At 39.4% G+C, this 15,569-nt stretch overlaps 1 protein-coding gene across 1 annotated transcript; it reads right to left on the bottom strand.

Moving 5' to 3' along the window:
- Nucleotides 1-716: 716 nt before the first annotated feature.
- On the bottom strand, nucleotides 717-13,765 carry LOC129357608 (ras-GEF domain-containing family member 1B-B-like). Its single transcript, XM_055026706.1, is given in 15 exon segments — nucleotides 717-858; nucleotides 946-1,018; nucleotides 1,105-1,228; nucleotides 1,657-1,752; nucleotides 1,838-1,933; nucleotides 2,051-2,111; nucleotides 2,113-2,128; nucleotides 2,418-2,513; nucleotides 3,193-3,304; nucleotides 5,023-5,097; nucleotides 5,255-5,470; nucleotides 5,667-5,804; nucleotides 6,087-6,209; nucleotides 6,303-6,827; nucleotides 13,595-13,765. Coding segments are annotated over 14 exon segments (1,887 nt in total). The 5' UTR covers nucleotides 6,822-6,827; nucleotides 13,595-13,765.
- Nucleotides 13,766-15,569: the final 1,804 nt, after the last annotated feature.

Here is a 15,569-nt window from a genome sequence, read left to right as displayed (position 1 = left end):
GGACAAGAGGGGCTGGATCATCTCTATACACACATACAGTTTTCACTTCACTCTAAACAAATACTTGTTTTTGACATAATACATGAACTGGTGTTGTAAAAGCTTACCATCACAGAGCCAGCCAACCTGCAACAAGCTCATTGTGAAACTCATGGTGAGTACAAGAAAACAAAACACTTTTTAAGCTTCTGATACAAAATACAACATGATTAGAAAGAATACAATGACTCATATGAGCTGGAGTCACAGAATGCCATGATTCACAGCACAGGGACTCACACTCAATTGCATTTTGCTTGCATGATGCAGCTGTCACATAATGTAGCTTTAAATGGAGCCACATTACTTAAATGCTGATAATAGTTATCACATGACTTCACTGTCCAAATTGAGATGGATGACTTGAAGGTACAGCCGCATCACTGTGTACAAGCAACTAAAAGGCTTTAATTTATGACACAATTAATTCATCATGGCTCTTTCTGTCCATAATTCTTATTCAGCAGCTGTAAACTTGTTGAACATTCACTTATTGGTACTTAGGAATACGAATCCATGCACATTTTTGCCTGTTGTCCTTTTAGCATGTTTAGATGCTTTTTGTTTTTTCTTCAAAAATTCTAGCTTAACGACAGAGTTGTTTCTGGCACTTAAGTTTTTCTTTATGTAAAATTACTGGCACTCTTTGTAGTCCCAAAGGATTGAAATGAACTTCTTTATTGTTGATTAAGTTGCATCCATTGTTCTGCAGGAGCATGCTTAGGTCCAAAATGTAAACTTTGGCCTTGGGAATATAAATCGAAAGTATCAAGTGGAGAAAACTTCTTAAGAGCGATTTTCTCGAGGAGAAGGGAAGATCTGGAAGATAAAACAAAGAACAAGTTAATTTTTTTCCATGTTGGCTTATTTCCCTATATGATTTAATTCTCATTATCCTGCACCCACCTCAGAGATCTGCGGCTGTCTTTCTCCATGTTGTTTTCTGGTCCTTCGCTCTCATAGGAGGCCAGGTGCAGCTCTGCAACAATAACACAAATTCAATTTCATTTTCCCGTGGCTTTCAAAACTGATAGTTGATGTGAAAGTGTTCTAATTTGTACTCACCGTCTTCAGTGTAAACGGACGTGGTGACCAGATACTGAAGAATGCGGCGGTCTCTGTCGAATGGACAAATTACTTGCCGCCAAACCAGGAACTCGCTCACTTGCTTTGCCAGCTCCCACAGTTTCTGTAAAAATGTCACAAAAAACGATAATGATGACGATTTTCATCTGTTAAGGTTTCTAAGGCCAGAAAATCTGTCCAGTTTCCACACATTTTAAAGATTCAAATTCTGAAGATCTCCAGACACAAATGATCAGAATTCTCAAGTGTTTTCAAAAATGAATAAGAAAGAAAGAAATTCCCATATTATAGTTAAAATCTTTCACTGGCAGATTATTTTACTGATAGCAAGAGCTTTTTCCATATATATTAAGTAATTGTCTTAAAACAATTTCCTACTTCTTGCTGAAGTTTCTTATAAGTTAGTTTTGTCTTATATTTGCACTAGAAACTAGATTGTGTGATTCAAGAACTCCTCCACAAGGGGGGGCTGTTGGTCTGCATGAGAAAGTCACATCTCCAGTTTTTATTTGAAAACTGCTTTGAACTGACCTCAAAGTTGATGTGTCCGTTTGACAGCCTGTTGGCGCAGCCTTCATTCAGGAAGTAGATGTCTTTAATGAGGAGGCTGAAGAATGGAATCACAATCTGCAGGAAGAAGATTTAGTTAGTTTAAATGTAGAAGAATGAAGTTTTTCTTTTTCAATGAGCAGCACGCTCCGGGTTCCCTCACCTTCTCCTGGCTGCTATGTGCGGTCTCGGACCTCTGGGTGGCGCCGCGGAGCGCAGTGCGGTAGTTGCTGAAGTTACTAGACGGGTCCATCTGGTGCTGGATGAGATCACACACATCGAACGTCAGCAGACAACAAAACCATGCTGACCACAGCTGAGCAGAAAACGAGTGTCTAATCTGTGAACTGCTGACGTGTGTGTGAATAATTCTGACCTCCAGGATTTCAAACTTGTCTGTGTTGACTTTGTTCCAGGTTTTCTTCAGTCTAGCGACGACTCATGTTCATCCCAGCTGAGAGACACAGGAGAAAGCGTTTAGAGACAAAGTGCAGCCTGCAGAGCTCCAGGCCTCCGCTAACTGAGTTTAGACTTCCCTAAACTGATTAAAGTCAGCCTAAACTCCAGCTGGCACTGCATTTGTTGGCTTTAGTGAATTCAGTGGCTCTGCTCTACAAAGACACCAAGGGAGTAACCCCTGATTTTTTTTTTTTTTTTCCTCCTTGGCATATTTTACAGCAAAAATAACCAAAAATGACAGGACACTGGTACAGATTCTTAATAAAAACGGATCAAATACTCACTGATGATTGCCATGAGAGAGTTAAAGTTGCCGATGTTGAAACACTCCTGAGCCACATCAATGAAAAACTCGATGCCATGAAGCACATTTCTTGTTTCTTCTTCGTGGCTGAATAAAAAGACATAAAGAAAAAGATTTAAAATCTGCTTCTAAATATATGAAAAGCTTAATCTACATTTACATTTTCAGCATGTTTCCGTGCACATACTTTCCTTCGTTAGGCATTGTCAAGTTGTTTTGGTTACTTAAGTTTCAAGAAGTCGTTTCAGTATTGTTTTAACGTTTGTTTGAACAAACGCCAACAAACCAGAAGTTTCATCAATAGATCAGTAATCCAGTTACAGATACTTTTGATTTTCACTATGTGTTTATGTCTGGAGGAAGAGAAATACACAATTGCCAAAGTCAAACACATCATGGATGGGATCATTTTCTAACCAGAGTCTTAGGGAAGAAACGAGCAATTATTTCAGTAATCAATTATTCTGACGTTTAATTGGATAAAAATAAATTACATTATATTTGAACCGAAGCTTTGGGTGAAAAGCTCCTCAAACTCCTTACAGATAAAAGTGTTTTTATGTTAAAAATGACAAATATATGTACATTTTGTATAGCTTTGGCTGAATTTAGTTTGATTTGGCAATTGGTACCTTTTAAACCCCTTAGAAATGGCAACATATGTGTTTTTTTTTTGTTGTTGTTTATATTTTTCTATTCCCATTAAAATTATGCAACTATAAGAATTAGACATTGCTCTCTGACAACTAATTTGCTTGTCTGTGTGAAAAATACCATGCAGATTTCTGTTGCCACCAAGTAGCTGAGCCTGTTGAACCAGTTGACGTAGGCCTCCAGGTTACTGGTTTTACGTTTCCGGAAGAAACCCTGGAGGAGGAACAGAAGAAGAGAAAGACGCAATGAAACCAATTAACTGTTAGTAAACATTTAAAGAAGGACTAGGAAGAAACTCTTCCAGAACCGCACCAAGTAATGCCTGCATAAATACTAAATTAACTTTACTGGCAATGATTTATGTTTTAAAACTTAATTTTATATAGAGTAACAACTACAGAGTATCTACATTGCAAAAAAGAAAAGAAGTGGGATTTTTAGCTGCTTCCATTCACTGCTGTTTTATATTTGCTTGGTAGCTAATGTTGGCAGGGTTTGAAAAAAAGAGATTCCTTGGGTGTGATGTTCAAAATGTCATAATGTTATGCATAACAAATTATTTGATGTCTGAATATATTTAAAAAAATCAATCATCGGTCTTTAGCAACTTCTCATTTTTGTCTCATTTCATTCTTTTAGAGTTTTGTACATATTTGTCACCTTCAAACATTAAAAAGATTTTAACTGCTGTGAACTAACAGCTGAAGTGTAACAAAAGGGATGATGCATGTTCTGTAGTAGGACAAAAGACTAATGTGATATAAATCTCATATGATGTGCCACATCTGCTTATTTCTTAAGTTTTTTTCATAAATGTGACAAAGAAAGCTGCTCCTCTTCTATAACTTTCTTCCTTAATAGATCCTGTCGGCTTTTCACACCAACACAATCTGCCACCGTCACACACGTCTCTCTTTACGCACATATGCTTTCTGGGTGCCCTGGCTTTTCCATTAAACATGTGGTTTCAAACCTGTTTTCCAAAGGTCCTCTTACAAATAAAAGCTGTGTATAAATAAACCGGACTCGGCCGTGATGATGCAATCCCAGAGGTTTGAGGCTCCGCTAAAAGCTTACGCAACACCGGCATCCCACTCCACTCCAAACTTCCCCCTCTCTACACCTCAGGAGATTTTAGTGACTCAACTGCTCTTTTACGCAAAGTGGCTCTTATATAACTGCAGCAAAGCAGGTGGGAGCGCAGCGGCGGCGGCAAACCGACTGAGAACGACCCTTCAGCTGATTTCTAGGATCTCTCAGCATGGAAAAGATCCTTCTCTCCGATGAACTGAGACACACGCAGCAAAGGCTCTTTTTGTTCTCTTCCAGACGTTTTCAAGAGCTCAGATAAAAATAAAGCCGAAAGCTGAACAAGTCCCCTTCTATCTGCCGCGAGGCTCTTTCATGTGGTTTCTGTGGCAAATACACTCAAACTGGAGATGACCACAACACTCAAAGCAGGCCCAGAACACAATCGAAAATCATATCAAATGGCTCAAAAATAACAATGTGTGGTTCGTCTGGGTTGGGACTTTGATGTAGATAATTATAAACAAGTTATTTTGCTGTGTTTTCCAGCTTTCTTGAGAATAAAGCAGCCCTTGCCCTAACTTATTGTTGTCTCATGCTGAAACTAAAAACAAAAGGAAACTGCTCTGCTCTCTCTGGGGTAAAATATGTGAAAATTTAACAAGACTGGATGAGAAATCACACTAGTGTGAAATATTTGGTCAGAAGCAGACCACGACTCAATATCTTGCAAAAATATACCCAACCTTTAGTACATTTTATCACCTTTCAAATACAATTTTTAATATATTTTATCTGGATTTGATTTGATGAACCCAAATCTATATTCTTTTCCTTCCATTTCTCAAATTGAAACTAACTTGTGCTGGTCAGTCACATGAAATGTTTCCTCTCAGCTTTACCTTGTGGTTTTCCAGAGGATCCTTCATCGCAAAAGACTGAATAAACTCCTCAGGACCAATGAAGCTCAGTCTATCCTAAAGGCAAACGTCAGGCAGAGAAAAGTCAGAAAAAATGATGTAAAAGATGATGCTGTGTTTAAAAACTAATAAAACACAAGAGTGACTGTCTGGCACCTTGCCCGAAAAAAAGTAACCTAATTCTTATTTAACTTTTAGTTATCTGACCTCTTACCAGTTCAATGTGTGTCAGCTGCTGAGCGAGGATGAAAGGATCGTCGCACACGCTCAGCATGTCGGCCCTTTGAGCTGAAGCCTGTTTGGTCTTCAGAGAAGCCGGACGTTCCTGCGCCGCAGCATTGAGCGCAGCTACGGCTTCCTCGTACTGACCGAGGGCAGACAGGCGCTTGATGAGACGCTGGGTCATCTGCTGCATGGCCCGCCAAGAATACTACAGACACACATGAAGACACACATGAACTAAATAATCACACTAATCTAGGTGTGGTTCCTACAGTAGATGATGGATAAAATAATTGATGGTTGGATGAACAGAAGAAACACAAGATGGGTGGATGAATGAGTGGTTGGTGTGATGGCTGGATGGTTGGTTGGTTGGGTGGTTTGATGGACTGATGGATGCTTACCTCATCCCCTCGCGCCACATGGAGTGTCATGTCCTTCAGGCATCGCATCATGCGGTCGTCTCTGAAGTCGTATGGAAAGGTTTCCGTCCACTCTGTCAGCAGCTGCACTAGTTTCGGTGCCACCTCACGGAAACGGATCTGAACATGTTGCAGACGGCACAGAGTCAGTCTAAAGACGTCATGACAATCATTTAAAATCTGTTATTTGTGAATATGACTTCTTCTTCCTGGTATCTGGATTTGGCATAAATCTCAGCTGCACTGCAGTGAGATCTCTTTCTTTCTTTATTCTCCTGGATTTGCGAGTTTGTCAGTGGGAGTGAAATTGTGTGGGACTAAGTGAAAGTGACAGTGTGTGAAATAAATACACCTGCACATGTCTGTGCCATTGTTTGTGTGTGTGTGTGGAGGTCCACCCACCTTATCCAGCAGGGCATCTCCGGATCGCTGCTGCTCCACACACAAGTGACAAACCCTGGTCATGAGCTCATATGGGTGCAGGAAGAGGCGTGAACTCAGCAGGAAGGTGAAGACATATGATCTCTGAAGACCAGGAAGCACAAACAAGTCAGGATTCTTTTACAACTACTACAAAATTTACTGCACAATCTTTAAAAAAGTAGAACGGCTACATACATCCGGGTAATAATCCACAGTGGGAACCAGATGCTGGATCAGCGCCTCAAGGGAAGCCGAAACCAAGCTGTTGTCGTGGTAACACATCTCTCCATAGCTGGTGGCAACGCCATGACCGTAGAGCCGAGCTTTCGCCGCAGCCCCGTTGTTCCGGCAGGAGTGCTCACTGCTGCAGCTGCTGCTCGTGTGGCGGTACGCTCGGCCCGGACAGGAAGTGCTGTGCTGGCGAGGGCTGCAAGGCTGCGGCGAGGAGTACGGGTTCTCCGAAATGGTACAGCTGCTGCCGTAGTGGTGCTCCTTGGCACTCACAGAGGAGACGGAGGTGGTCCGATACGCACTGTGAGGCTGCGGCACGTCGTAAGGGTTTTCGGTCGGGGAGTAGGAACCGTTGTAGATGTTGTCTCTGGACAGTTTCGGAGCAGAGCCGCTGTGGTACGGGCTCGGCGGCTGAACGTGGTTGTTGTTGCTGTACGACGAGCAGGAGTTGAACTTTCCTGCGTAAGGGGTTGTTGGGGGCATGATTACCTTCAGAAGAAAAGAAGAAACGTAAATATGAAGATTTTAGAGGCGGGCACTGAGCATGGATCTGCTAAAGCAGGGGTTACTCTCCACTTTCACCACATGCTTGCTCAGGATAAAATATCGCCATTCAGTTAGCTGGGTTTCCATATTAAAGCTAGAGGTTGTTGTAATCAACCTCTAGTTCGTTTGCCTAGAAAGTCCGGTTTGTTTGGGGAAGTGTGAATCGAACTCTGAAATGGACCAAAAAAGCTAAATCTGATCTGCCTGCCTAAAAACCCCGGTCTCTGGTAGAAGTGGACTCTGGCACGGTTCGAATTAATAAGAGAATGCAAGTGGACTAGCGAATGCTCCAATGATACAGCGCCACCATAGGCAAGGAGAGGAACGGGTTTTTAAAAGGGTTTTGTTCGCTTGACACACTGCAGTGTGAAAGAGAACCACGCCAGCTGAAAATTGAACAAATGTTGCAATCTTGGTCACCAATTGAGCAGATTTTATCGAGCTATTAGGTGTGAAAACACCCTGCATGTGGTTAAAGAGCACTGATGTCACATTTGTTGTATAATGGAGCTATAAAAAAATAAAAATTATTGAATTAAATTAAATTAAAGATGATAACTTAAATTTCATATCTGCATTTTCAGCCCTAGATATGTTTAGAGAGTTTTTGTTTTTAGAACCATGTTGTAAAATCAACTTTAAAAAAAATTATTCTCACACTTTTGATACATTAGCAAAAAGGGGAACTAACCTTGCATAGTGAAGCCGTGTTAAGTCATCACCCTATTTTTTTTTCAATGTGTGGATATGTTGTGGGTGGAAGGGTGGAGTATATTTAAAAAAAATAATTAGCAGTCATTTTCAAACACTGTTTCAGTGTAAAATATCCATAATCAATATAAGCAGAACCAGACAAGTTTCTAAGAGGTGTTGAATGAAGCAAATTTACATCAAGTAATTCCCTTTTTATCCAAAACCATCATATTTCTTTTTTATGGTGAACCATTTCCTCAAAAGCCACTGCTGCTGTTTTAAATTATGGGCTTTTTTAGGTTTAAGACTGGCTTAATTGCAGTAAGGCAGAGTTATAATAACATGTTCTCACCACATTATTTAATCCAGCTTTATTTAATGCATTACTTTTGTAGTCAGCTGACTATCCTTCAGTCAACATGAAGACAAAGCTATATCTCCTGCAGTACTGTAGATTTCCTGGTGTTATAGTATCCCTATCCACCTGATTCCCTGGGAATGTGGTAGATGTTTAAACTGCGTTCAAATATCTCACTCTGTCTCTCAAAGCTGAGACTCAGTAAGTGTCTGTGACGATAATCGCACCTAATCGCTTAATTTTAGATCTCCTCATTCTGTTATTTGGTGTTGTCAGCGGTTTATAAATCCATCTTATTTGGAAATGTTTCTCCAACGAGTCGATTTGTTGGGAATTTTTACAAATGAGCTTGTAAGAAATGTCTGCTCCACCCTATTTCACTGTATCTTTTACTACATTCTTGGAGTGAACTTGTTGGCAGTCGTGCAGCATGTGGGCGGAAAACATCATGACAAATGGATGATCTCTCAGGACAGCAATGATTTTCTGTCTTAACAGTTAAAATAATTGGACATGAGGTCGGTAAGCTGATCCCAGATCGCCAGTGGAACGTGCTTTTGCACTGGAGCCATCTTTATCCTGCTACTGTCCATGAATCCCAGGCATATATGTCTGGAACGTTTGGCACACACACATACATGCGCCAGAAAACAGAAAACCCCGCAGGAATCCAGCAGAGTTTTGTTTGTCCATTCCTGCGCCAACTGTGGAGTCTGTTTCAGCCAACATCTTACACACTCTCTCACACACCCTCGTCCACCATGGCGCCTTGCCCCGATGCCAGTATAATCCAGACTCGTATGCACAAGTTACACACAAATGCAAGACGGGAGGAGCGATGCAAACACACACAGTCACAAGGATACCGCAGCTTCTGGCATCCTGCCTGAGGAGGCCTGTCCAACTTTGTGTTCTGTGATCTCAGCCTGCTGTTAACCTTCTGACTCGGTTGAAAGATCACAGCGTTTTCACCGAAAAACAAAGTCAAAGACGTTAAAAGTTGAGATAACAGTCCAATGGCTGATATTTCCTCTGTGGCTCTGTGTTTATGTTTTCAGAGGGGTAACACGTCTCAGAATTTGAAACCAGTGGCGATTTTTTTCCAGACCCACTTCCTGAATAGTTGACCCCGTTTTGGGTTGTTGTGGCTTTCAAGCTGCGGTGCTGAAATTGCACTCTTTCTAAATCATAGGTTGGATTCCTTTTCGGACGGATTAAAAATGGCATCGGGAAAATAGCTTCATATTAAAGGGGATCGTTTGCATTCGCTCGCTTGCAAACTTTGAAACTACAGCCTTGTAGGTCGGTTTGATGTGGGTAGACAGAAATTCAGAAAACTTTTCCTGAAGTATTGGCGACACACCAACACTGTTTTGTGGGAAATTTCCGATGACCTTATTTTTTTATTTTTTGTAAATCTTTGATCTGTCGATACTGACTGAAAACAATTCTGATTTTTCTGTATTCTTATAAACTCCTGCCACAGTCACACATCAGTTATTTATATTTTAGAAGCAAAGGCGATCTCACAAAGTTTGCTGTTGAACTAAAATTTGAGTACACTTAAAATGAAGACAAAACAATTAAATTTTCAACTGTTTTAGCATCTTTTTGGTTAGCATCGTTAGCATTAAGCAGCAGAAGATGGAGATTTCTCAAAAATTTCTAACATTTCCAAATAAGAGTGCGCCCCATTTACACACATATTTTGAAAACAACAACACTTTGGTTTGTTCAGCCTTCCTGTTATCAGATAGAATTCTTGATCTCTTTCATAAGAAGTAAATTTTCCACATTGATACTGAAAGAGTCTTCTTCTCTAGGTAACTGCATTGATGTCAAAGAGTTTTGTTTTTACTGATATAAAACAAACTGGAATTCAGCGTTTCAGACAGTCAGTCAGCCATCCTCAAGCTAAAAATCGACATCTAGTCAAAAGATTTCTCAACAAATCTCTCCACAAAGATCTAAAATAGTTAGCATGCTTTTTGAAGTCAGTTTTGATTGATTCATACAGTTATGTGTTTTTTGTTGTATTCCTAATGTTTTGCATACCTTTTTTTTCTGATGCACCATCTTTAAGGTTTCCACGTTCAGCGTGGTTTCAAAACAAGCACAGTGCGTTGCTGAGACCAATGAGATGGTGGGGGTTCTACAACAATAGAGGCATTATCTCTCCTGTCATGGCATTAACAAATATTCAAAGACACCCAGGAGGAGATCAGAAGAGATCAGAGCACATTGGACACACACAGCAGCTTTCACACTCTCTGGCTCCTAGGATCACTTTTCAATCAGTCGTACATGTAAACCTTAGTTTGAGCCAGAAAGTCAGAATCTTCTGACCACATTTAGGTGCAAATGTAAATGTCTGTGTGCTCTTGGGAAGAGGAGTACCTCCAGACCAACATGTTGACTCAAGCGTTTCGCGGACCTCAAGGACAGACAGCAGCAACTCCAAAAATTGTACAAAACAGACTTTGAGGTTTCACATTTATGCATACACAGCACTGACCGACAGCAAAACTTTGCACTCATGAAAAATAGCATGCAAACTGTCTGCGGCTAGCTCAGTCATTCTGACTTATGCTTATTCAAAGCAAATTGACTGTACACTCTAACCAAAAACAAAAACAAAAAACTGTTTGCACAGATATTCCCAAGACAAATAAAACAACAACAACAACTCTCATCCGCTGAACCACTTGTGCAGCTCTATAAAGTCTGGATGCTTATCTGAAAGCAGAATCCAGTTTAATTAGTACAACAGAAACCTCATTATAGTCTGAAGTCCAGCATGAAGCATAGGTCAACACACACTGAACATTTGGGAGGTTTCGAGGACTGAAGAAACACCCTGCATCTGATAAGAGGAGCTGTAAAACAGCTTGTCAGAGTGGAACAGGCCAATGTAGAGAGCTGCTATCTCTGCTGAACTCTGCACCTCACGTACTTTGACACCAATAAGACAACAACAGGTATGAGGTGTGAGCAAGGAATGCATTCGACACTGAAGGACATTCCTAAGTCAGACTTGTTAACCCGTACTTAGATCACATGGATCCTTTGTCATCCATATTGCAAGTGATGGTTTTACATGTGCTGCACAAGCACATGTAAAACCATCACTTTTCATTTAAATACTTTTGGTTACACCCATACATGCTCTCAACCACTAACAGATCCATACGTAGAGCTAATGAGACCTGAGTAGAGCCAACAAAACTGCTAAGTGAAGCTTTTTAGAGAAGAAAATGAAACCAAGAAAAGATCTCAGCCACCATCTTTGTTGTAAGGTCAAAAGAAAATTCAGAGGTCAAAACTCACACATTTACTAGTTTAGAAAGTTCTTCCTGTTACTCCTGATTTTGGTTTCGGACTTGCTGCAACTCTGTTGAATTAAGTTAAAAAGTTAAAGTCAGGAGTAACCTTCCAAGGTTTTGGTTTCATTCTAACAACTGATGCACTAAACAATCAGTCAGTGATCAAAATCAGCCTTTTTTTTCTTTTATTAGCAGGTTGGATATAGACATCCTGGCTTTTTATATATTTTTATTAAACTTCTGATTAATAAAAGCCCACTTATTTTGAAAAGACAAATTTTTTTAATGCAGTCTTTTTAAACAAACATAAAAGTATACAGTAAATGTAAAAAAACAAAGTTCAGTATGGATGGATGAAATCTGTTATGCATAAAGTGAAAACTCCCACCTTTTTCTGTCTTTAAAACACATAATCAAGTAGCATGTTCATAGGTAAACTAATTCTAGTTTAATTACAATCAAATAAAGGTTAGAAACTTGTGAGTGGATAGTTCTATCCTCAAACAAAGCCAAAAATTGGTAGCAATCAATAAAGGGTCCATTTTTAGTTCTAACAACACAAACACAAAATAAAGTGAGCTTCACAGAAGCAGGCATATTTTAGCATTTTTCTCATGACAGTTGAACAACATAATCAACCACTTACTTATACTTAACACATTAGTGTGTTTGACGGTTATTGAACATTGTTTTAACAGCCCTGGTAACTCACAGCCAATTCATCATGCAGCTTTCCCACGTCATTCACATAGTGGGAAAAGTGCTCTACTAAAATAACGAGGAAACAGCCCAGAGTCCAAACAAACGCTTGAGGAAGCGTGCGGGTCAGAAGGGGGATCCTGCAGCCACTTTAGGCAGACCCAGTGACCATTACAACAATCTGATAAAGGAACCAGAGCCCAAACCAGATTCACGGATAAACAGGTTCTCCAGCAGTGCATTGAAGCAAGGGATGGCTTGTGGTTTCAGGTTGGTGTCACAAACACACCTGCTGCTTATTTGATGGGCTAGTACAGTATTAACCCAGAGACATAAAAAGGATCGAGACTTTATCTCCTCTAAGCTCACACACACAGTTTCTGTTGTCTTCAAACCTAATTCAGCGCTCCTAAAAATTGTTAGAAAGAACATTAGTCTTTGCAAACAATGGTCTTTCCAAATTCTCCCTAGATATGTATGTGCATGGTTGTTTGTCCTGTTTGTTTCTGTGTACTTTTCAAGACTGTAGGAACGCCTTAGACTGCTTGTCAGAAAAGATTTTAAAAGCTTGTTGAAACTTTCCATAGTACCGTTCCTACTTCTTTTAATGGGATCTGGAGTGACCGGAGCTTTGTTTACAGGTTGGACCACACACACAGCACAGACCCTCTCCCACTTGTTTCTGCACATTGCCAGAAAAGCTCAAATATTCCACACAAAACGTACTTGAGGAGTATTATTTACTTCATTCTATTTTCATTTTTGCTTAAGTCTTTACATAAAAACAAACATTATATAAAACTGTAATCCTGTACTTTACATTACTTTTGTATATTATACTGTTTTTCTGCAACTTTTGGCAGGGTAAATAAAATAAAGTAAAACACTTTCCCTTTATTTAATTTCAACGTGAATTACATAAAATCACAAAACTTCACCAATTACTACATGGAACATTCTAACTTTATTTCAATATTTTCAAATCTGACCATATCGCTTCTGTAGGAACAGCAACTAAGGTTAACCAATAATTTGAGATGGTAGTTATGCTTTCAGCTGCCAGATTACAGCCAATGAAGGGAGGAATAAAGCCTTTAAAAAAAAACAAAAAAAAAAAAACAGTCACCACAAACATCACAGCACACACACACACACACACACACTCAAAATCCATAAGCAGACCACACGCCTGTTCCACATTATGAGCTTCTTACTGAGTCATAACACAGTTAAAAACAGTGGAGGCTGACTGTAGAGAAACCATGCTGTGCAACCACAGGTGCTGGGTGAGTAATGTTTGCTTCTTTCTGACTGCCAGCCTAATTATAAACTCACATGGGCGGTAAACAATAACAACAACAAATGCAGTGACTCCACAGGGAAGAAATTGGACAATATTATTATTATTATTGTCACCTCGAGAGGCTAAGCTTTGCATTTGTCTTTCCAAGAACCAAAAACTGTTAGAAACGTGTTGATGTCACGCTGTTTTTAGGCTGTTCAGTCTTTTTGTGATGCTTAATATTTTTTAAAATGTATGCAAGTACATTGTCTAAGGAAAAAAAATCAAGTGAAAACTTTAAGGTGCAGCTAAATGTAGACATAACTCTTAAGCAAAAGAGGAAAAAAAAACTTACCTCTTACTTATGGCGCTCAAAGTCCGAATAAAAGCGTTTTCACTCGAAAAAGAGCTATTTCTATCTAAACTACCTACAAAATCTTCGACACTATCGCTAAAAGATCACATAAGTCTATCAGCAATGTCTCCGCATGGCACTCTCCTTCATTGTGTGTCTCCGCTCCTGATATTTGAGTCAATTATTTGAACCAGCAGGGCTGTGTTGACTGAGCCCCACAAAGCGAAACGTATTCAAATGACTTCACTAGAGCCGGGAAAACTAGCCAATCAGCGGACAGGGGCGGCAGCCTCAAAGGAATACACGGACCAATCCTCGAAGAGCTGGCACAAAAATCGAACTCTGCCAAGATTCTGATTGGCTGAGCCTCTCCTCGGTTGGTTCTGTGTTTTCAGGGCTTGCAAGAGGAGCTGGTGTTTTTGTTGGAGAGCTGAAATATGGAAGGTGTAAGGTTTCCCCCCAGGAATGCGTTTCTGTGTGTGGATGTGTGGTGGTCTCGGTGGCTTACGAGTCAAAAGGCTGTAAATGAAGCAGCCTATAAAGAGACAGACCATCAAAACTACTACATAACTGTAAAACAGAAGAACAAAGATGTTTACAAAATAAACATTTCAAAGTAATGTGGATTGTAAGTAGACCCCCTCATTTAATTTTGGATCCACCTTTTTTTTTCAAAACTGTTTTTAATAATTTTCCATTTTAATGAACCAACATTTTTAAACATATTAACATTCAAAAAAGAACAAGACAAAAACAGAAACAAAACTCCACCCTATCAATAATATACCATAAATACTCTAAATAGACTAAAATACAACTTATAATACCGATATGCTTTACACATGTTTCATCATAAGTCTTCGGGGTTCATTTTATTTAATCTCCAATTGAACTTCACAATACTAATAGTCTTTTAATGGAACTGTGAAAGTGAGGACAACGTTTTACTGCAATTACAGCTGTAAATCTTGTAGTTTTGTAGTTTTGAATTGACCAGGTAAAAAAAATCTGTATTAAAGTTATTGAAGAGGTATTAAAACATTACAGTTTCTATTCAACAGACCTGAGATGACCATCGGTTTTCCCTCACTGCAGGGTCGTGTTGCTAATGGAGTGAATTGCATCCAAATTTCAGCACAAGTTTTTTTTAGCTATTTTCAGCATAAAGGTGGTGTTCACTTCTGAACTTTGCAATCAGTGCAGCAGTGGTTAAAAAGGCAAATGTGCTAATTTTCAGAGCTCTATTCATTACCAAGACTCCATCTTTCTATGACAGATCTTTACTTACGTCAAACTATTCAAAGCGACGTTGAACTATTTCTTGATGTAACCCCACAGCTCATACACTGTATCTGAAATAAATTTTATTTATATTGACATCACTTATCTCCACTCTAACCTGAAACAGCTGAAAAAGTCAAGACCAGCTGAAACTGGTGAATGAAGCTCAAATCTAACCTGTGGTTTGAGCAGATTGCCCCATGCGAATGCTTGCATGTTGTTTTAAAGAACCAGTGTGTAAATTTAAGGCTTTGGGTCTTTGACTGCTTGAGCTCATATCTGACACAAGTAGGTCCATTTTTGTCCTTATTTGGGGCCTTCAACATTATTTTAGTTTGCCTCGTGGATTGAGATATGATGTGGTGGAACAAGAGTTATATAGATCTGAAGGTTTACTTTTGATATCAGTTTTTAAAAATGCAGCTCATAAACTACACTTTGTCTTATTTTAGTGAACCTGCTTTAATGGAGGATTTCTAGGGGGGGATTTGGGCACCTCATTTTTCCAATAAACATTTCACAGGATTGCAGTGTGGGCAAGATGTCTTAATTAATATGCTAATTGGGAACAAAAAGTTTCTACTTTTGATGTTTATATTAGAAATTGTGTCCTTGATGAGCAGGAGAGCAATTAAAACAGTGATTCATTATGGTTTTAAACTCTGACATAAAAGATTTTAAAGGAAATTTACAA

This window comes from Poeciliopsis prolifica, unplaced genomic scaffold (genome assembly GCF_027474105.1).
Source record: "Poeciliopsis prolifica strain line A6 unplaced genomic scaffold, Auburn_PproV2 SCAFFOLD261, whole genome shotgun sequence".
NCBI lineage: Eukaryota > Metazoa > Chordata > Actinopteri > Cyprinodontiformes > Poeciliidae > Poeciliopsis > Poeciliopsis prolifica.
The sequence above is the reverse complement of the archived record's forward strand: the minus strand, read 5'-3'. Positions and strand labels throughout refer to the sequence as shown.